General features: G+C 38.3%; 1 protein-coding gene across 4 annotated transcripts in view; it reads left to right on the forward strand.

The window, feature by feature from the left end:
* Positions 1 to 22,959, forward strand: part of DNM3 (dynamin 3) — an 875,056-nt gene that overhangs the window by 693,106 nt on the left and 158,991 nt on the right. For all 4 annotated transcript variants that reach the window (XM_006887429.1, XM_006887430.1, XM_006887432.1 and 1 more), the window contains one exon: positions 20,512 to 20,623. In XM_006887429.1, coding sequence (XP_006887491.1) covers positions 20,512 to 20,623 — 112 coding nt within the window. The remainder of the gene's footprint in view (positions 1 to 20,511; positions 20,624 to 22,959) is intronic.

Consider the following 22,959-nt stretch of genomic DNA (forward strand, 5'->3'; position numbering starts at 1 on the left):
TTGTTTTTCTTAGCTCCAGCTCCTGCATTCTTTTTGTCACTGTAGAGAAATCCAACTGATTTTTATATGTTGATCTTGTATCCTGCTACTTTGCTGAATTGGTCAACCATGTCCAATAGTTTTCTTGCTGATCCTTTAGGGTTTTTTAAGTATACTATCATATCCTCTGCATAAAGAGATAATTTTACCTCCTCTTTTCCAATTTGGATTCCTCTTATTTCCTTCTCTTGTCTTATTGCTACTGCCAAAACTTCCAATGCAGTATTAAATAGGAGAGGTGATAATAGGCATCCTTGACTAGTTCCTGTTCATATAGGGAATGCCTTTAGCCTCTCTCCATTGAGAACAATGTTGGCTCTCGGGTTTGTGTATATACTATTTACTGTGTTGAAGAAATTCCCCTCTAATACTATTTTGTTAAGTGTTTTAATCAAGAAAGGGTGTTGGATTTTCTCAAAGGCCTTTTCTACATCATTGATAGGATCATGTGGTTCTTGTTCTTTGCTTTGTTAATGTGATCAATTACATTGATTGTTTTTCTTATGTTGAACCATCCTTGCATCCCTGTTAGGAATCCCACTTGGTCATGGTGAATTATTTTTGTGTGTGTGTCTATCGTTGGATTCTATTGGCCAGGATTTTATTCAGGATTTTTGCATCTATGTTGATGAGAGATATTGGCCTATAGTTTTCTATTTTGGTGGTATCTTTACCTGGTTTTGGTATCAAGGATATGTTTGTTTCATAGAATGAGTCTGGGAGAATCCCATCTTTTTCTATTTTCTGAAATAACTTATGTAGGATTGGTAACAGTTCTTCTGTGAATGTTTGATAAAATTCACTTGTAAAGCCGTCTGGTCCAGGACTTTTTTGGCTGGAAGTTGTCTTATTACCTTTTCAATTTCTTCTTTTGTAATAGGTCTGTTCAGGTGTTCAATTTTGGTTGGTGTCAGTTTAGGTAGGTTGTGCATTTCTAAATGTCCATTTCCTCTAGATTTTAATATTTTTTTAGTACAATGTTTCATAATAATCCAATATTAACCTTTTTATTTTTATTGGTTCTGTTGTGATGGTGCCCATTTTATCTCTTATTTGTATTATTTGCGTCTTTTCCTTCTTTTCTTTTGTTAGTTTTGCTAGTGGTTTGTCAATTTTATTGACCTTTTCAAAGAACCAGCTCCTAGTTTTGTTTATCTTTTCAATTGTTGTTCTGTTTTCTATTTATTTCTGCTCTAATTTTTATAACTTCAGTTTTTTTAGAGGGTGTCGGGTTTTCTTGCTGTTCTTTTTCAATTTGCTGGAGCTGTTGGTTTAGAGAGTCAATGGTCTGTTTTTCTTGCCTTTTGATATGTTTCCTTATTGCTATAAATTGACCTCTGAGTACTGCTTTGGCTGTTTCCCAGAGGTTTTGGTAAGTGGTGTTTTCATTGTCATTTGTTTCAAGAAACTTTTTAATTTCATTTTTTATTTCTTGTAGTACCCAGTCATGTTCAAGCAAGGTGTTGTTCAGCTTCCAGATGTATGGTTTTTTTCTCCTTTATTCTCTTGTTATTAATTTCTAATTTTGTAGCATTATGGTCTGAGAAAATGCTTTGAATTATTTCTGTGTTTTTCAATTTATTGAAGGTTGCCTTGTGACCTAAAATGTGATCTATTCTGGAGAATGTTCCATGCACATTGGAGAAGAAGGTATACTGTATTTTGGGGGGGTGCATTAGCATATAAAGATTTATGAGGTCAAGTTGGTTTATTGTGTAGTTTAACTCTTGAGCATCTTTGTTGACATTTTTCCTGGTAGTTCTATCTTTTCTTGAGAGAGGAGCATTAAAGTCTCCAACTACTATCATAGTGTTGTCTATTTCCTTTTTCAGTTTTGTTAATGTTTGTTTAATATATTTTGCAGGTCTTTCATTTGGTGCATAGATATTTATTATTATTATTATTATTATGTCCTCTTGTTCTATTGACCCTTTAATCATTATGTAGTGATGTTTCTCGTCGTTTGTGATGGTTTTTGCTTTGAAATTTATTTTATTGGAGATTAATAGTGCTAATCCTGCTTTTTTCTGGTTGCCATTTGCTTGGTATATTTTTTCCCATCCTTTTACTTTTAGTCTTTCTTTATCTTCACTTTTTAGTTGTGTCTCTTATAGATAGCATATTGATGGATTTTGGTTTTCTATCCAATCTGCTACTCTTCTTCTCTTCAATGGTGCATTCAGACCATTCACATTCAGTGTGATTATTGAGATGCAGGTTTTTATTGCTATCATTTTGTTGAATTCTTTTTGGTGTTGTTGCTAGTTACTTTGGTCCATGTTGCTGTCTGGTAACTCTGTAAGAAGGAGATCTCTCAGTGTTTCCTGCAATGCTGGTCTTGTTTTTACAAACTCTCTTAGGTTCTGTTTTTCTGGGAATATCTTGATTTCTCCTTCATATTTGATGGATAATTTTGCTAGGTACAGTATTCTTGGTTGACAGTTGCATTCTTTGAGTGTTTGGTATATGTCTTTCTTCTTGCATGCATGGTTTCTGCTAAGAAATCAGCACTTAATCTTATCTGGTCTCCTTTGTAGGTTACTCTTTGTTTCTCTCTTGCTGCTTTCAGGATTCTCTTCTTATCTTTGGTTCTGGCTAATTTAACTATGATAGGCCTTGATGTTTTTCTTTCGAGGTCTATTCTATATGTTGTTCTCTCAGCTTCTTGGATATATATTCTCTCATTCTTCATTATGCCTGGGAAGTTTTCCTGTAGTAATTCTTCCACAACTTTTTCGGTGTCTTTACTTGCTTCTGCCTGTTCTGGGATTCCAATGATGTGCATGTTATTTCTCTTGGTGGTGTCCCACATTATTCTTAGATTTTCTTCTTTTTTCTTCCTTTTTTATTCTGTTTTTTTGTTCTAGCAGATCAGTGATGACAATTCTATCTTCTTTTTCACTGGTTCTGTATTCTGTCTCTTCAATTCTATTTATGTGTCCCTCCATCATGTTGACAGCATCTGAAACATTGACCTCATATTTTGGATCATGGTTTCTTGTTTTTCCAGTGTCTCTAGTGCTTCATTTGTTTTATCTGCATTGTTCTGGATTTTTTTTTTAGCTCTTCCTGGTTTTTTCTTGTAGCATCCTGTAGTTCTTCAAGTTTGTCTTTCATCCATCGAAAATATTCAATATTTAAATTCTGTGTGGAAAGTTACATCGGACTTTCTGGCTTTAGGAAATCCATTGCTACTGTATCACCGTTTGGTGGTAACATCTTGTTTTGCATTTGTATAGTGTGTAGGGTAGCTTGTTTTCTTCGAGACATTGATATATTCTTGATCTGAAGACAATTCTCTGAATTTCTGACTCAAGGAAAAGGTCAGTTCAGAGCCTGTGAGAGCAGTCTTTTGTACGTAAGTCAGATCCAGGTGCTTTGGATTAAAGGCAGGTTGATTGACTGGTCGTGTAAGTACAGGAGTGGAGCCAAATGGGGTGGGGCAGGCAGGGAGGTGAAATAGTCACCAGGGTGGGTCAACCACTTGAGGGACCTCACTCAGACCTTAGCTGCCCAGTTGTGCTCACGATTGAGGTCCCTGATCAAATTCCAGCTGTCCGTCTCACAGTCAGCAGTTTTCACACAGTGACCTCTACCCAGCGGCGCTACCCAGTGCCCTCGCCCATTGGCCCCTGCCCTCGCAGGGTCCTGGGTCTAGCAGGATCAGTGAAGACTCAGTCAAATTTCTGTAAAGCAGTGTGGGTTTAAGATCCTGTGGTTCCTAAAACTATTTATATCAATAAAAGTTCTTTTTAGAATTCCTATTGTCCTTGTCACACAATAGACCCACTGGGTCTTAGTGGGGCTTAAGATAATTCAGTCAACTTCCCCACTAAGCTTTCCCCTTTCAAATGGGTCCCGCAGCTTCTGGCTTTTGCTAATCCGAAGTGTGCACTCTATGTTCAGGTTTTTGAGGAAGCACCACACCACCTTCCAGAGTGGTTATACCATTTTACAATCCAGTGACAATGTGTAAGAGTTCCTTTCTCACCACATCCTCTCCCAACATTTATTACTTGCTTTCCTGTTTAACTTTGACACTTCTACTGGAGTGAGATGGCATTTCATTGTGGTTTTTATTTGCATCTCTCTTATTGCCAATGATTTGGAGCATTTCTTCATAAGAAAAAGACGGATAACCCAATTGCAAAATGAGCAAAATACAGGGAAAGAATTTTCACCCAGGGAGATACTCGAATGGCCACTAGACACATGAAAAAATGATCCAAATCCCTTCCATTTTTAGTGAGAGATGGAAGAATCTATTTCTAATGAAGCTTAGGGGATCAAAAGGTGAGGAGTCATGAGGAGAGGAGCCTGGCAAGCTGTTGTAGTGATCCAAGAGAAGATTAAAAAGATGTGGCTGCAGATACACCATCCACTTGAAGTTTGCTCCTTTTCACTGTGGTCCACAAATTAATCAACAATGAATAGATTATCTTAAGAGAGGCGTCATCATACAAATCTCACACCAAATGGAGATCTAATGGCTGGTTATACAAGATACTACCATTTCCTTCAATGGAAGCTTGAAACATGCCCAATTGTTACATATTCCCAGGGTTGGCTCTTTGCTCCCCATAGTGACTTAAATCCCAGAGTACAGATAAATATTGTTTTAATACCAAATCTCCAGTGACATGGACTTGATTCCAACTCATGGTGTAGAAAGTCCACTACGTTTCTGAGGCTGTAAATCATGAGAACAGACTGCTCAACTCTCTCCCTCAGCGTGGGCTGGCTGGTGAATTTGAACTGCAGTTAGTGGTCCCAACACGTAACACATTATGCCCAGAGTTCAGCACAGTACATTACTTTGCAAATAGCTGTTGTACTCTACATGAATAGTTCTTTCTAGTTTTAAAAGTATAATAAAAAAAAACCAACAACAAACCTTGGTCTTGCAGTTTCTTTAGAACATGAATCAAGTAAGATTTTAGATCCAACTTCATATTTTATAGTCCCTTCCTTGAAGGTCAGTCTTCATAGAGTTGTGTTGTGTTTCTTCCTTCCTCAAATGATCCTTTGAAAGATCTAGCATGAATTTTTTACATCCCTTTTCTTTACAATGACATATAGTTCTATAATGTTGGAATTGAAAGGATTCAAGAGTTGTCTGTCATATTCCACAAATAGGCAAAACCACATCTAAAATATGTCAACAAGATAAAAATCTTGTTATATGTTCTTTCCTGACTGTTTATCTGTATGCTTCTTCCCACTCACAGGAGAGGTACGGAGGAGGTGAAGAAGGTTGTGTTTGGTTCTGTCCGTTGCTTGTCCTCCCTGGTTCACTCTGTTCACCTCCTCCTCAGTCAGCCCTTTCTCAGTTATATCATCTAATATCAGTTGCATCAGCTAATAACTTTCTTCAGGACCATTTGTATTTAATCACTGCCATGGCAATAAATATTTTGCACACATTACTTCATATCCTTAAAATAAGCCTTTTGTTTAGAGCTATCCTCATTTACCAATGAAGAAGTCAAGGCTCTGAGAACTTGAACAACTTGGCCCAAAGTCACATAATTAACAAGTACCAGGATTTGAATTTGTCTTTCTGACTCCAGAGTCTATGCTCTTTCCACCACATGATACTGATTTTTTGTGGAAAACAAATCTTGAGCCTTCAAAACTCAAAGGAATGAAATCACCAGAAACATAACTAAATGGTAAGATTTTTGAAAGGAGAAAAGGGTATCCTTGTTTGAATATATCTTTTTTTTCCTATTCCAGATATTAATATATCACTCTGAGTTTCTCAGCAGGTATCTTTTGTTAAACTGTTAAGATGCTAGACTTGACTCTACCTGGAGATAGTCTCAGATTCTTAATTGGCATATATAATTCCTCATTCTTGTCTGGAAACTGTATCCTCACTATAGAAACTCACATGTTTTGTTCATATGGACAGCGGGCAAAGTCCTGTCCTCCAACCAAGGTACCTGTCTAGGCCTTGAGACTTTTGGGTCAGAAATTCTTTTACACCTACAGAACTCAAACAGCATAGCATCAGTCTTACTGATGCTCCTGTCTTACTCTATGATTTCCTCCATAGAAAGTTCTGGCCGTCTTAGATCATCATTAACCACATGATAGGCAGAGACTTGTTTAAATTATCAGGCAATTTTTACTCCTGTCTTTTTGTGCCACATTGTCAGTTTTCTCTTTGTTTTTCTCAGTAACAATGACTAAAATGCAAGGAGACTTCATAGAACTGCCAGTAGTGCTTTGATTAGTGGTTTCGTCTCAAAGATCTTCCACTCACCTTTCACCTCAGCCCTATCCTCTTCAGCTCCTTGGCAGCTGTCCCCAGCATCCTCCCTGATCTCACCTTTTCCATTGAATCTCAGAGCTGAGGAAGGTGGCCAGCAGTCTGACCAGTGCAGGGTAACAGACAGCAATCACCTTACTTATTTCATAAGTGGCAGGTTTTCCTGCTCCGTCAGGAAACCTTCTTGGTATTTGTCAGGAATATTCATTCTTGCAGACTGTCAAGCCAACCCTGGATTTGTTGAGAGTTAGAAAATCATTTTCTAATCTTAGCAAGGAAAGAGGCAAACTTTGATAGAAAAATTCTGTGTTGTCTCCTTCAGCTAAATTCTTAAAGGGATTTGAAATTGCCTTTTTGTTGTCCTGTGGTTAAAAATCTGCAATTGCTTGTTTTGTAATAGGTTTTGTTTTGTGTTGCATACAATTTTCTCTTTTATGTCTTTTTTTTCTCCTTAAAATTAAATCCAGTAATATGTGAAAGAAAGAGAAGTGAAATAATCTCCACAGCTGCTAAATTTTCCTGGAAGGCAAAGACATCTCAATTTTAAAGTTAGTCTTAAAATATGAAATCATTGTTCTTTGAAACAGCTGTCTGGTCAAAACCCTTTTTGTAGTGTACATTTTTAAACAGCGCTTTTTATAAACTACTCAGAACTCTGTAAAGATTCCCTTTATCTGGGTTGTGGATTATTTTCAGCCTTTTGAGTAATTGTTAATATGATGAAACTTACTGGAATAAAACAGATGCCTGTTTTCAGTTTTGGCTTTCTTATGGGGGATGGGTAAAGAGAAATGTCACTTGGATATCACCCAGTACTTTGATAGTGAAGTCTAATAATAGTGGCTTGCCATCCCATTTGCCATCAAATGGCAATAGTATTTACTTAATACTAGATAAAAATTTTAATGTGGTCTTGAAGGACTTTGTTTCTCATAGTCACCATGTATTCCTGAGGACCCAGCACGATGCCTGATAGAAACAGTAATGTCTCAACAAATGTTAATTGATCAGATTAATCACATTGTGTTTCAAATGATCACTCACATACATTGTGTTTTATAAAATCATTCACCATTGATCTGTGCCTATTAATACCCATCCTTTCAAATCTCCATTGGATCCTTCCTCATTCCTTCACTCACACCCTCCACCCATCAGACTCTTATTATCCTACTGGTTTTCCCCACTCCCAACTTACTACCCTTGCCCCTTCCCCTTTTGGACTTTAAAAAAAAAAATTAAAACTTGGGGGTTTTTAAAATTTACATTGTGTTTCATATGATCATTCTCATATATTGTGTCCCATAGAATTAATCACAATTTATTTATGCCCATTGATTTATGTCCTTTATTATCCCAACTTTCAGATCCCTGCTGGACCTTTCCTAATTCCTTCACCTCTTGCTTCATTAACCAAAATCTGCAACACCGTGATTTCCTCCTCTTCCCACCCTCAGTACCCTGCCCTCTCTCCGCCCCTCTTTAGACATTTGCATACATCTTACCAGTTATCTTTCTATTTTTATAATAATTATCTCATTGGTCTAGAGAATGTTATGCTGAACGAACTAACTCAGTCTCAAAAGGGCAAATACTGAAAATTTCAGCTGTTTTTATTAGGCTCTTAGGGGATCTCTTACCCACACTTTTGTGTAAACCAGTTCTGAGGTTGTTTATGGTTTAATCCTAAAAGGATAAAAGGGAGTGCCATGGAGTCTCCATCCATAAAATTATCACTTTCATCGTCTATTTGCTTAAATATACTCTTCTGTACAAGACCCAGATTGCCACTGTAGTGCTTATTTTTTTTTCTCAGTTGAGAAACTGCTTCTATCTAATTAGTTATATCCATTGGGCTACTACGTGTGTCTACTATGGCCTCCCAGACTTGTCTATGAAAAGCTACACTTTCTACAGACCTGGTTTTTTCAGGAAGGATGTTGAAGTGTATAGAAAGATTGTAGACTATCACCCAGTCTGTGTATCGGCATATGGTCTGCTTATCCTCACCTGGGCTCACTGAAGAAAAGGAGTGAGGTGTCTCAGAGTGAGAGTGGAGGTCATCCTGACTGCTGGGGGCAGAGAGAGTGTGGCTCGCTGCATCACAGCACCTCTCTGGTAACCTAATTCACAAAGCAGCCCCAAATCTACTAGTGTTCCCAGGACATCTTTTTGAAGCCTCATGCTAAATAGTGGCATGAAGGCTTGTTTCTCCATGTGTTAAGACTTCATCTAAAACTTACCAAAATGAATTCAAGTAACTGAGTTTCATAGACTATACCAAGATGTAAAATAATAATGTAAAGAGATAATGATTTTAAAATCATTCAAAAGGCTAATTTGATGGTGATGGTGGTGGTTATTGTTGTGTAGCATAGCATCAGAACCAACACATAGCTGACCTTCTGACGGGTTTTCAGAGGCAGTTAATCCCACAGAAGGAGGTTGCCCATCCTTTTCCCGTGGAGCACCTGGTGGCCTTGAACCGTGTGCCTTTGGGATTGCAGCTCAACTTCTTGCCACTAGGCCACCAGAGCTCCTTAATTTGATGGTTGTTGTTGTTGTTGATTGCCGTCAAGTTGAGCGCAACTCAGAGCGACTCTTATGAAGAAAAGGCCTAATGCTTTTCCATAACTATCGTCATCTCTCCAAGTCATAGAGTAGCCAGAGACTGGCAGTTTAGAAAGTGGATGCCATTTCTACTTTCAAAATTTGATAGTTAGACACTGTAAAAATCAAGAAGAGCAAGGCTTTGTCTCACCCATTTGATCATGTTATCAGGATTAAGCAGTCCTTGGAGAAAAGCACTACACAAAAACAAACAAAAGACCCGCAAAAACAAACAAAAGGAAAGGAAGACAGTCAGAGAGATAGATTGGCACAGTTGTGCAAAATTGATTTTAAATACAGTTGAGATTATGATGATAGCATTGCACAGGACTGGGCAAGGTTTGGTTCTGTCGTACATATGCTGGCTAAGAGTTGTAGCTGTTAGCACCTAACAACAGTTGTGCAAACCCTTTGATACTATGATTCTGGCAATACTTTTCATTCTCTAACTTTTCCTTAACCCTGCACTCCCTTGATAATATCCCAACTTACATGCAGGTCTTTAGAGAGGGACATCATGCTGGGTAGAGTAGAGGGACAGCCCAGGAGGGAAAGACCCTCTATGAGGTGGATTGATTCAGTGACTGGGGTAATCGGGATGGGTGTGTCAGAGGCAATGAGATTGGCACAGGATAGAGCAGGGTTTAGGGCTGTTGTACATAGGGTCGCTATGAGTCACAAACGACTCGACAGCACATAACAACAACATGCACAGATAAGCTTACTTCAAAATGAAACTCTGTTTTCTCCTCTAACTTGGTCTAGGTGTTCAGAGACTCACATGATTCCATAACTGCCTATATTATCTCATGGTTATTACTTTTACCATCTTGGTCCACCTTACGCCTTCAGGGATTCACTTCCATTTCCTTGTTGTTGTTGTTGTTATGTGCCATTGATTATCCGAGTGTGCTCTGGTGGCTTAGTGGTAAGGAATTGAGCTACCAACCTCAAGGCACACAGTTCAAATCAACTAGCTGCTCTGAAGGAGAAAAATGAGCAATCTCCTTGTTAAAAGTTCTTTGTACATCTTATATGATGGACTTCCCCTCCCTTTCTTCCCTCTCCCCTTTCTTTTTCTGTTTGTTAAATTTTCAAATAAAAGCACCCACAAAAGGAGATTCTCAAATATGGTAGTTAAGTGTTGAAGGGAAGTGCAGAACAGACAGCACTTTTGTCTAGCACATGATAAGGCCCTGTCCAAATGGGCCCAGAGCTAGCTGCTCCCTACTTATCCTTGGGCTTTACAAGTGCTGAGCTTAAGCAAATCATTACCAAAGCCTCTTCTGACCTAATAAACAAGACAGACTGAGAATAATTGTGGTTCTCTCTGCTTTCTTCACCAGTTGCTTTTTATTCCCTTCTAAAGTCTTTCATTGCTTAGGGCAAAACAAAGTAGTTTGGATAGCAACAACAACTCTTCTTTTCTTTCTTTTTTTTTTAGGGATTTTGTAATATTGGCTAATTTGCCTACTATTGGTTATGCTCAAGTAGACACATGACCTGTGGCTGTTTGGCTTGTCCTCCTATGGGAAAACACTTAACAAAGCTAATAAGCTGTATTAAAATAAAATAAACAAATTCACATGGCACCCAGCATTGCAGCCACATGTAGTATGGTTATTATTTATTATCCTGAGACACCAGTCCCACATCTCCAACTGCCTACTGGGCATTTTCACTCAGAAGCCTTCTGTCACTTCCTGTTTAATCTGTCTGAAACTAAAACCATCACACTCCCTTCAAAGCCATCCCTCACTGTTGGAGTTTTCAAGGCCCACTGAATCATACCCTTTTCCTTCTCCTTTCAAATTATTTTCTTTCTCTCATTTGTTTATTTGTTTTAGAGACAGAGGACAGCAAACAAACAGATAAGGCATGAAACAAATGGACTTCAGGTCTTCGACCAACTTTCTTACTAATGCTCCAGTGTTCACAGCCTGAACTGAGCAACCACAGATCTCTACCACAGGGCACAGCTCACAGCTCACCAGAACATCTTGGAATGGGAGAGAAATACATGTGTCCTGTGGGCACAAGCTTACTCAATTCTCCTCTATAACTCACCAATCCCATCAATCCTTCTCCCCTTGAGCGTGGAAACAATGAAGACTGAGTGAAAGAGCCCAAGAACTAAAGTCCCTCTAAGAGACCAGGGAGATTAAGTTGCCACTAAATAATCACTCCCAAATTTTCTATTTTTATTTAGAGGCTTTCTTAATTTAGGCGACTCCAGATTATTTCAGAAATTAGATGGGAGGAGGAATATTTAATGAATTTCCACCCATTTAAATTGTGATCATCCTTCTTTGTTGCCTATTTAATCATAAACAAGAACCCCAATTTTATAGCCCACACTCACATGTTCAGCTCTTTAATCTTGACAGTGATTAATGTTGACATGGACCTGGCGCCATGGCCGTTGGCAGCAAGAGAAGGTCAGGACCAGTGGTGACTCAGCTGACTCGGCAGCTGCACTTACAGTAAATGGGTTTTGCAATGTTTATATAGTTCAAAATAATTTTTCTATGAATTTTTAATTTTATTTTAAATATTATTTTTTAATATCATTGAATGTTGTTATGTGCTGTCGAATTGCCTACAACCCATAGTGAAACCATGCTCTAACCTGTGCCAATCTTATTGTCTCTGAGACACCTACCCCCTGACCCCAGTCCCTGACTCAGTCCATCTCATCAAGGGTCTTCTTCTACTGCGCTGTCCCTCTGCCCTCCCAAGCATGATGTCCCTCTCCAATGACAGGTCCTTTCTTCAACATGTCCAAACTTTGTCAGATGAAGCTTCAGAATCCTTGCCTCCAGGGAGCAGCCTGGTCTTACCTTCTCTAGGACGAACCTGTTTGTTCTCCAAGCAGTCCATGGTATATTCAATACTCTTCTCGAGAACCACAGCTCAAAGACACCTGTTCTCCTTCTATCATCCCTAGTCATTGTCCAGCTTTCTGATGCATAGCAAGTAATTGCAAAGACTATGGCCTGAATCAGGTACACCTTAGTCTTCAGACTGACATCATTGCTCTTCAGTACTTGGGAGAGTAGTAATTTAAAATACAGGGGGCTATTTTTCTTCTTCACTGTGTCAAGAAAAAGAAATGTCATGAATTGAATATCAAATCAACTTCTTGTTAGGTGCTGTGAAGTAAATTACATCCCTTAGTGACTCTTTGAACAACAGGTCTGAACCTTCCCCTATCCTATACCTTCTTCACAATATCTTATACACACAAGTCCAGAGTTATAGTCACTGTGTCAGTCCATCTTGTTATGAAGATCCTCCTTTCTTTCTCTGATCATCCACCTTTCCCAGCATGATGTCTTTTTCTAAGGACTATCCCCTTCTGAAAACATGTCCAAAGTATATAAGAAGTTTCACCATATTTGCCTCTAAGGAACACTCTGGTAGTACCTCCTGCAAGACAGACTTGTTCGTATTTGACAAAGAAGTTCATAGGATATTTAATACTCTTTGCCAAAAGTACAATTTAAATACATCTGTTCATCTCCTGTAATCTTTATTCATTATCCAATTTTCAGATGAATAAGAAACAATTGAAAATACCATGGCTTGGGTCTGACACACCGTAGTCTTTAAACTGGCATAATTGCTCTGTAGCCCTGTGGAGAGGTCCTTGACATTAGATTTTCCCAGTGTAACAGATCTTTTGAATTCTTGTTTGCTGGTACCAAGGGTGTTGATTGTGGATCCGAGTAAAATGAAATAATTGCTAATGTCAGTCTTTTCTCCAGCTGTCACGACACTGCCTATTGGTCCACATACTTGGTCACATGACCAGGAGAGACCAGTCCGTGGAGAAGGACATCATTCTTGGAAAGGTGGAGGGACAGTACAGGAGAGGAAGACCCCAGTTGAGAGTATTGGAAGGTAACTGGGGTAACGGAGATAGGTGTGTCAGAGACAGTGATATTGGCTCAAGATAGGACAGGGTTCAGAACTGTTGTACGTACGGTCACTATGAGCTGCAAGCCACTCAGTTGCACACAGCAACAGCAGTTAACAGAGGGTAGCAGCAGTCAGGAAGCTAGAAACACGTTGCATTTAGAAAATCTGTTAAGGGCCTCGTTAATGTGCTAAAGAGAGAGCCAAGATGTCAGTTTACAGACTGAATGTCTGATTCTATGGTACACTATGTTAGATGTTTATAATTATAAATCTGTGAAGAGTATAACTAAAAATAAGTCATTGCCGTCAAGTAAGAGACTCCAAACAACATACAGGAAGGAAAATACTGAAACTATTTTTCTAGGATTCTCATACATAAAGACATGTGGTGACATAGTTTATTATGTGTTGTGCTGTTAACTAAAAGAGTGGTGATTCAAATATACCAACTTTTTCAGGAGAAAGATATAGTTTTGTCCTGTGAAGATATATAGGCTGGGAAACTGACTTTGAGTCTCTATAAGTTAGATTTGACTTGACAGCATTGGGTTTTGTTTTGCCTTTTGGCAATACACAAATACAAATACAATGCCCCAGTGAGGAGACATGGAAACCCTTATAGGGAAATTCTTCCCTATCACATGAAATGGCTAAAAGTTTAAATAAATTCAGTTACATCTAGACAACAGCAGCAACATATCTGAGACGATAATTCAAGGTACTTAGTATAGTCTACGTACTTCTCAACCTGGCTGGCCCAAAACACTTATAAGATATTCCCTTACATTTGTAAAAGTTTATTGTCCAGAAGCACAAAAATTCCACCAAACCTTTCCCTTGGTAACGTTGCTTCTGAAGATTTGTGTTCAGTTCCTAGCATCTTATTTTCTGAAATTCCTTTTATAAATGAGTACATTCATAAGACAGAAGAATGCCAATTTATCTAGAAACCTCCTCATATGAGAAATATTGGGAAGAAAATTGGCAGGAGTGTTGGCTTGGAAGCTAGAATACTTGGGGAACCTTGTAGTATCTATCTCAGATGTATAAAGAACTACCATTAGGTAAAAGGATTAAATGTTATTGAACTTTTAACTCCCAGAAGCATTGTTAAACCCTGTGAATGGAAATTATAGATATGATCAAAATGCAGGCTTATTATGTGGTCATGTTCTCATCACTGAAATGCTTGTACCTAAGAGGATAAAAAATTTGCTTATTTTTTTTTTAGCTTTGTAATGACTTTTACATCTTCAAACTATAAAACACATATTGGAGTTAGGTTTCATAGTGAAATCGTTCAGAAGCTCCTAACTGCAATCATGCAGCTAAAATAGACTAAACAAACAAACAGAAATGCAAATTGTTGTGGGTTATCTATACAGCTACAGCGTGGAGTGAGAACTTGGAAGCTGCATCCACAGAAATTATAAGCCTTCCAGTAAATCAGCTCCATTCAGTGTTTTAGACCTGCATCCAACTCCTTGGATGTCTAGACAGGCTAAGATGATGGCTTCAAAAAGGGGTAAAAATGAAGCGCCAAAGCCACCAGAAGCCTTTGACCCTCTTCTAGTGTTTCAACCAGATCATTATTTTCCCTCTCAAGAATTTGGCCATCCATTAAGGAGGGGTAAGGGGCCCAGGGCAGGGGCACAGGGTGTGTGTTTGGGGGGAGGGGGTGGCTTGGAAATCAAGATTTTTCCATGTGAAGATCCCTGAAAGAAAATACTCTGGAGAAATGTCAACAAGAATGGTCCAAAGCTGAATTCTTCAGATCTGCTTAGAGAATGTGGAAAGTCTGCACCCTCTCTACTTCTGCTGCTTTCCAGCTGGCCACGAGCTGCCAGGGCATTTGTCCAGCCCTGCCTTCTCCATACCTTTATATCTTAAAGGACATGTGCCCTATTTGATGGAAATACCCAAAGTGGGAATCTAACTGGGAGCTAAGAACTAGCCCCTACCTTATGGTAGTTCTTCATACATCTGAGACAAGTGTGATGAGACTTCACACATCCTGGCAATTATTTTCCCCAATAAAGAGATAATTCAAAGATTTAAAAAACTGACCAATTTTTATTTTGTCAAAATAACTCATTATCCTTTCTGCTGTATCACAAAGCTGTGACTTTTCAAATTTTCTAGTAACAAGTTTTCATACTGAGAGAAATCTATTTCCTTGAGGTATGCCCTACTTTGCACTAACAGTACACTTTTTGCTTGTTGTGATTTGCCTTTCAGTCTTCTAAGATTATAAAATGTCTAAAGAAATCTGTTCAAACCCTGTCTTGGAGGAAATGCAAACAAGGTGCTCCTCAGGGGCAGGAGATTGAAACTTTGCCTCACATTCTTTGAGCATGTTGTCAAGAAGAACTAGTCCTTGGGGAAAGACATCATGCTTAGAAAAGGAAAGGGTCCGTCAAAGAGATAAAACCCTTCGATGGGATGGATTGACACAGTGACTGCAGATGGGCTCGAGCATGGCAGAGATTAAGAGGATGACTCAGGATCGAGTAAGACTTCAATTGGTTGTTCCTAGTGACCCTGTTCCATCAGAACTGGCCAGCCCAAGGGCACCTAACCACAGCTACAGCAGAGAAATTTAAGAAGTAGCCAAAATTGTAAAGGGGGCTTCAGTGCATGAAACACAATGCATATGAATAAAACGCAATGTATGTAAATCTTGCATGCATTCCAATATAATATAAAAAAAAAATACCAAACGTTGCTAAAAGTCATTCAGTTGTCATTCAAATACTATCTCAGGTCATTCATTCAAATACTTGTTTCACAGCAATCACAGCAAGAGTTGTGGCAGCCACAGGTTCTGCCACTCGGTGTCTACCACTTGTCTGGCAGTGTGTCAGACTCTAGTGGCTTGCATGCTGCTGTGATGCTGAAAGCTGTGCACCAGTGTTTCAAATGTTGTTGTTGTTGTTGTTATGTGCCGTCGAGTCGCTTGCGACTCATATCAACCCAATGTACAACAGCCCTAAACCTTGCTCTATCCCGTGCCAATCTCACTGCCTCTGACACATCCATCCCGATTACCCCAGTCACTGAATCAATCCACCTCATAGAGGGTCTTCCTCTCCTGCACTGTCCCTCCACTCTGCCCAGCATTATGTCCCTTTCCAAAGACCTGTCTCTCCTTACAACATGTCCAAAATATGTCAGGCAAAGCCCCAGAATCCTTGCCTCCAAGAAGCAGCCTGGTTTAACCCTCTCTACAATGAATCTGTTTGTTTTCTTGGCAGTCCATGGTACATTCAATACTCTTCTCAAGCACCACAGCTCAAAGGCGTCAATTCTCCTTCTATCCTCCCTAGTCATTGTCCAACTCTCTGATGCGTAACAAGTGATTGCAAAAACCATGGCCTGTATCAGGTGCACCTTAGTCTCCAGAGAGACACTGTTGCTCTTGACTATTTTGGAGAGGTCCCTAACTGAAGACTTTCCCGTCGCAATACGTTTTTTGATTTCCTGGCTACTGGTGCCAAGAGGGTTGACCATGGAGCCGAACAAACTGAAGCTGTGAACAATCTCAATCTCTTCGCCATCCATCCTGATGCTACCTATTGGTCCAGTGGTGAGAACTTTTGTCTTCTTAACATTGAGCCTCAGTCCATATTGATGGCTGCAGCCCTTGACCCTCTGCAGTAAGTGCATGAGGTCCTCCTCAGTTTCAGGGAGCCAGGTTGTGTCATCTGCATAACGCAGATTGTTGAGAGATCGTCCACCAATCCTAACGCCACGCTTCTCCTCATAGAGCCCTGCCTCTCGGATAATCTGCTCTGCATACAGGTTGAAAAGGTATGGAGACAGGACACATCCTTGGCATACACTCTTCCCAATTTTGAACCATGCAGTGTTGCCCTGCTCTGTTCTGACTACTGCCTCTTGGTCCAAGTATAGGTTTCGCATTAGCACGATTAAATGTTCTGGGATTCCCATTCTTCTCAGAGTCAGCCACAGTTTGTTATGATCCACGCAGTCAAATGCCTTTGCATCATCAATGAAACACAGATAGACATTCTTCTGGTATTCTCTGCTTTCAGCTAAGATCCATCTAACATCAGCCACAATATCCCTAGTACCACGACCCCTTCTAAACCCTGCCTGGACTTCTGGCAGTTCTCAGCGGATGTACTGTTCCAGTCGTTTTTGGATAATCTTCAGTAGAATCTTGCTTGCATGTGAAATCAATGATATTGTTCTGTAGTTTCCACACTCAGTTGGGTCACCCTTCTTTGAGATGGGAACAAATATAGACCTCTTCCAGTCAGTTGGGCAAGTGGTTGTTCTCCAGATTTCTTGGCACAACTTGGTGAGCACATCCACGGCTGCATCTGTTAGCTGAAATATGTCAATTGGTATATCATATATTCCGGGGGTCTTATTTTTTGCTATTTCCATCAGAGCAGCTTGAACTTCTGCCTCCATCACCATAGGCTCTGGCTCAAATGCTATTTCATTAAATTCTTCTGTGTCTGCCAATTCCTTTCAGTGTTTCAGATACGAACCGTTTAACACTGGTAAAAGCTGTGCTGCAATCCCAAAGTCATGGCTTTAAATCCACCAGCTGCTCTATGGGAGAAAGATGGGCAGTCTCTTCCTATGTGATTTATTGCCCCTGAAAACCCCCTGACAGGTCAGCTTTGGGTCACTGTCAACTCAACAGTATGCAACAATTACTCACGTTTGCTATATTGTTGGAAAATTATTTAATCTCCCTGAACCTCGGTTGCCTCAGGTATAAAACAGCTCTATTACCACTTTTGCACACTCAAGGGTACACAACAACAGGGTTCCTTCCTATGATTAAATGAGGTTTCTATTTTAAGTGGGTAGCCAATTAAGAGTCTTCCTGCCAATCATCTATTGCTGTGTACAAACAGTAGCTACAGAACAGAGATGGGAAATCTAAACAGCACTGGAGTGTACTGAAGGCAGCTATTGGCAAGACTACATTGAGGAGCAACCTAGCTTTGACAAACTACCAATGACCAGTACATGCCTTAGTCTAAGGAAAAAAAGGGCCAAACAGACAGACAACAAAAAGACACTGCATCTCATCTTTACTTCAATGGTGTGAAAATTACAGAGACCCCACCAGGAAATCCTGGCAGCTGCACTGTTTTGGGAGGAAAGCGGTTGAATAAAATTAATAAAATGAAGGATGTCCAGGTGGGACAGTCTTAGGAGAAAATGCATGATAGTAAATATTGATTGAAGTAAAGCATAGTTTCATCTAAATACTGAAATGTTGCAAATGTGAATACAGAGCGAAGGAAGAAAGGGTACTCTTCATAAAAATGTGAAAACGGGAATTCAGAAGTCATACACAGGAATGTTTCTAGGTAAATTAGCAAATATTGTAAAATGAAGTGGCAGAAAAGAAAAACTGTTCAGTTTGCCAAGTCAGGAGCTAATACTTTATTCCTAAAATTCATAAATACATATATACATGAACTTATAGCTTCAAAAATTATTTCAGAAATGTCATAGGAGTTAAAAAATGATTTTAAAGTATTTTACCTGTAGAACTGAAAATCCTGAGGAAAAAGCAAAAGTGGCAGTTTATTTCTAATAACATAAACAAAGGAAACAATGAAGATTTTTTTTTTTAAGAAATGTGCATCAAATGGGCAAAATAATGACCATGTATACAGCTGCCGCAAACAACAAACATGATTTAAAATCATGGGTTGTGATTTTCATATTGAGATGAATTAAAAAAAACTTACAATATTGTTGGTATTTAGAAGGTCTTTTTAAAAAAATAAAGTAAATGGATAAAATTAACTGTCAAAGATATGTCAGAAAATTGCAATTTTTTTTTTTCAAAAAAAGAGAATCCTTACAGCAATATTGCCCCCAAACTTAGAATGAATTTAGGACAAAGAAAATAATTTCTGTGAACAAAGTTGTACAACTTCTTAATTGAGTAAAAAATCGTAAAGCATTAATAAATTACTTCAAAATTATAAAATTAGCAAAGGTATTTTAAAAATTATATTCAATGTTAATATGGATATAATAGGACTGATTATCCCAGCTTACTGAACACTTACTGAAGACTTATTAGTTCTAGTCACTTTATAAGGTATTACAATAACATTGCAAGATCAACTCATCCAAATAGGCCTTTCCATTAATTAAGATCTTGTTTCATGATATCTAGTAAGATTCTGTAATTTTCTCATTTTGTGAAGTTTATTCTGCATTCTTATAGGTGTTGCCAGAATATGAATGGAACATTTTTCCATTTCTAAGTTTTTTTGAAGTGTTGAGAAAGCCACTATGTTTTTTTATGTTTATTGTGTAGCTTATAGCCTCTATTTTAAAAAATCTAACAGTATTCTTAAAAGCTATTTTAATATTCTAGCTCTTTCTTACTTTTAGTAATTCATGTTTTTAAGGATTTTACCAGTTTCTCTTCAATTCTTGGTTATTGGGATTTGTTTTTTAAACTTTTGCATCCTCTCTAGGTTTTGTTTTGTGTGCTTCTTTACTAGTTATATACATTTTTCTCTCTCATTTTTCCACTTCCTTGGGATTGTGGTTTATTAATTTGTATGGGGAAAATACATAGAGAGTCCTTATCTTCTTGAATGTTACTTTTATATTTTCTGTATCATCAGTTTTCTCTTTTATCTCTTCCCTCTTCTTGTTTTAATTTAGGTTTTTGTTACCTTTTCATAATATAGCTAAATAAGTAGTACCTGATTTTTTCTTTTTCTCTAAATGGTGAATGTATTTAAGGCCACACCTTAGTCTATGAATATGGCCTTTGCATCCTTCCATTAGTTGTTACATATAAAGTGCTTATGTTTTTATTGCTTTTTAAGTAATTCATCATTTTGGCTTTTCCAATGATATAAAGGTTATCTAGGAGTCTGTTACTTAAGGGGTGTGTGTGTTTATGTGTGTGGGATGGGTACACATGTATTTGGGGGTGGTCTTTTTTTTTAAACATCTTACAGTTTTGGAAGGTGGGGTAAACTGAAAGAATGTGGCCTGTAAAATCTCACCCTATAAAATTTGTTAATGTTGGGTAGGGGTGCGTGTACTCAGGCACACATTCATGTGTATATCTAAATGTATAGCTTATTTTTTTAACTGTTTTGTGAATCATGCAAAAAAAAATCTTTGTCTTCTATTCAAGAGATTTATTTACTCAATATTGTTACAGGGCTGTTTTCGGTTTTGTTTTGTTTTTTCTATCTTATTTGCCAGATTTGAAAAGAGTTACATGAAATTTCCAGCTGCATTATATTTAAAAAGTTCAGCTTTCATTTTTTAGTAGTATTTTGTTATTATTTACTATGTTTGGTACAAACAGGTATGTGGAAATTTTATATTCTTCTATTAAAAATTCTTTATACTTTTCTGTTGATAAGAATGCTTTTTGTCCTACTTAGAGCTTTTAATGTGCTTTTTCTGGTTAGCATTTTTAATTCTACCTTGTCTGATAATTTTATTTATACCTTGTCTAGTATTACTCTAGTAATACACCAAACAGCCTTGGTGGGCCAATGGTTAAATGTTTAGCTGCTGACTGAAAGGTCGACAGTTCAAACCTACCAGCTGCTCTGTAGGAGAAAGCTATGGCAGTCCCCTGGAATTTGGTTCAAAACTATGAGCATGGTTTTCTCTTTTCACTCTAGGAATGTATACAAAGATTATCGCTTCCTTGAGCTGGCGTGTGACTCACAGGAGGATGTAGACAGCTGGAAGGCATCTCTGCTAAGAGCTGGGGTCTATCCGGATAAATCTTTAGTAAGTTGGATATATCCCTATTTTAAAATTATTATTAATCATATTTAAGAAAACAAATCCACATACTGTATTCTGGGCAGATATGTGCTCTGTTGACTTAATTCATTTGCCTTCGTTTTAATGGATGCTTGCTTACATTTCTTTTTCTCCATTAAATTTCTGTTTAAGACGTGAATCAGTAAACTTGTTAAAAGAAAAAACCATATGTGTGATGTCAGACCAAAAGAGAGCTCTTCTGTTTTATTTTAAATTTTTACTTTTCTTTACATACTCTTCTACAGTTTTTACAGAATTAAGGGTTGCAATCCTCTTCAGCTCTGTTGTTGTCATCAGATTCCACCAGGTTGACTGCTCTTCAGATAGTCGTAGTATAAATAATTTTAATTATATATAGCAACTGTATCTTACATTCTTAAAAGTATACTTATTTCTATAAAAAAGCTACCTTTTTTTATTTCTGTCTGTGTCACCTTTATCCATATATTTATACATCTAAGGTTGGCACAGGATAGAGCAGGTTTCAGAGCTATTGTACAAAGGATCTCTGTGAGTCGCAAGCGACTCAATGGCATGTAACAACAACAATAACATCTGTATTTCCAATTCTGGTTAATGTGATCGTGAGGGTGAAAGTTTAAAAAAAAAAGGTGTATTACATTGCTAGCTCTAGTTATACTTACCTTTATTAATATCTTTTAAGTGTCTTGGAGACACTTCTCCAACTCAAGTTAATAAACAAATCTTACTTTTTAGTTCTTTAGAAAAATGTGATATTACACAGATGGTCCAAAATTAAACTTTAGAAGAAACACCCAACACGTGCACATGTACCATTAAGCAGACTCTCCTGACCTGTGGTTCTCACGCTGCTCCTGCTTCTCCCCAGTGAGGCTCTCCCAGAGGTTTTCCCGGAATTACAAGTGCTGCAGCTGAGCCTAGGAAACTTAGTCCAGTTTCCGCTCCTCTTCCCCCACAGTGCTTACCCGGTTCTAGAAAAGTTTATAGGGCTGATCATATTTAAGTTGAGTCCTTTCTAAAACAAAAATACGGTCCTTTCTAGAGAAAATTGAAGATGGATTCTTATATAGGAAATTTTAAGCATCGCTGGGGTTATTTCACACCTCACTACATCCTTGAGGTTATGCTGGAATTTAACAGTGTTCCAGGAATAAAGGGTTGACAATTTGTTCCTAATTAGTCATCTTGTTTCTATTGTTTTAACTCCTCTCTTAGCCCTTCTTAATCCCTATCTACACTAGGTTTGTTTGGCTAGCTCCTAAAATGGTGAACTCCATGATATACTGAGCCTACAAGGGGGACTCAGTACTTTAGCTGATGATATTCAAAAGAAATAGAAAGTGCCTATGTATTTTCTAGTTATTGTCCAATTTTTATCTTGAGGTGTAATTAAAATATGTAATTACATATTGAAAGATAATCACCACACCAAAGACTACATAAGAGAAATAATTTATAAATCGGTACGATTTTATTTTATGTTGTCAATTCTAATCATTACCAATTATGTCTCCCAATGTATTAATGGTGGTTGTTGTTATGTGCCGTCAAGTCGCTTGCAACTCATAGCGACCCTGTGTAAAACAGCCCTAAACTCTGCTCTATCCTGTGCCAATTGCACTGCCTCTGACACACTCATCCCGATTATCCCAGTCACTGAATCAATCCACCTAATAGAGGGTCTTCCCCTCCTACACCGTCCCTCCACCCTCCCAAGCATGATGTCCCTCTCCAAGGACCTTACAACATGTCCAAAGTATGTCAGACAGAGCCCCAGAATCCTTGCCTCCAAGGAGCAGCCTGGTTTAATCCTCTCTAGGATGAATCTGTTTGTTTTCTTGGCAGTCCATGGTGCATTCAATACTCTTCTCCAGCACCACAGGTCAAAGGCATCAATTCTCCTTCTGTCCTCCCTAGTCATTGTCCAACTCTCCGATGCATAACAAGTGATTGCAAAGACCGTAGCCTGTATCAGACTCACCATAGTCTCCAGAGGGACACCATTGCTCTTCAGTACCCTGAAGACGTCCCTAATAGCAGACTTTCCCATCGTAGTACGTTTTTTTATTTCCTGGCTGCTAGTGCCAAGAGTGTTGACTGTGGAGCCAAGCAAACTAAAGTTGTTAACAATCTCAATCTCTTCACCATCCATCCTGATGCTGCCAATTGATCCAGTGGTGAGAATCTTTGTATTCTTGACATTGAGCCTCAATCCATACAAAATTATATTTTTCACCTTCATAGACTTACTTTGTCCACTCATATATTCCACAAAAACCTATTGAGCATATGATTTTTGCCAGGGATTACACTAGTTA

Source organism: Elephantulus edwardii, unplaced genomic scaffold (genome assembly GCF_000299155.1).
Source record: "Elephantulus edwardii isolate Elephantulus edwardi_28Jun2011 unplaced genomic scaffold, EleEdw1.0 scaffold00057, whole genome shotgun sequence".
NCBI lineage: Eukaryota > Metazoa > Chordata > Mammalia > Macroscelidea > Macroscelididae > Elephantulus > Elephantulus edwardii.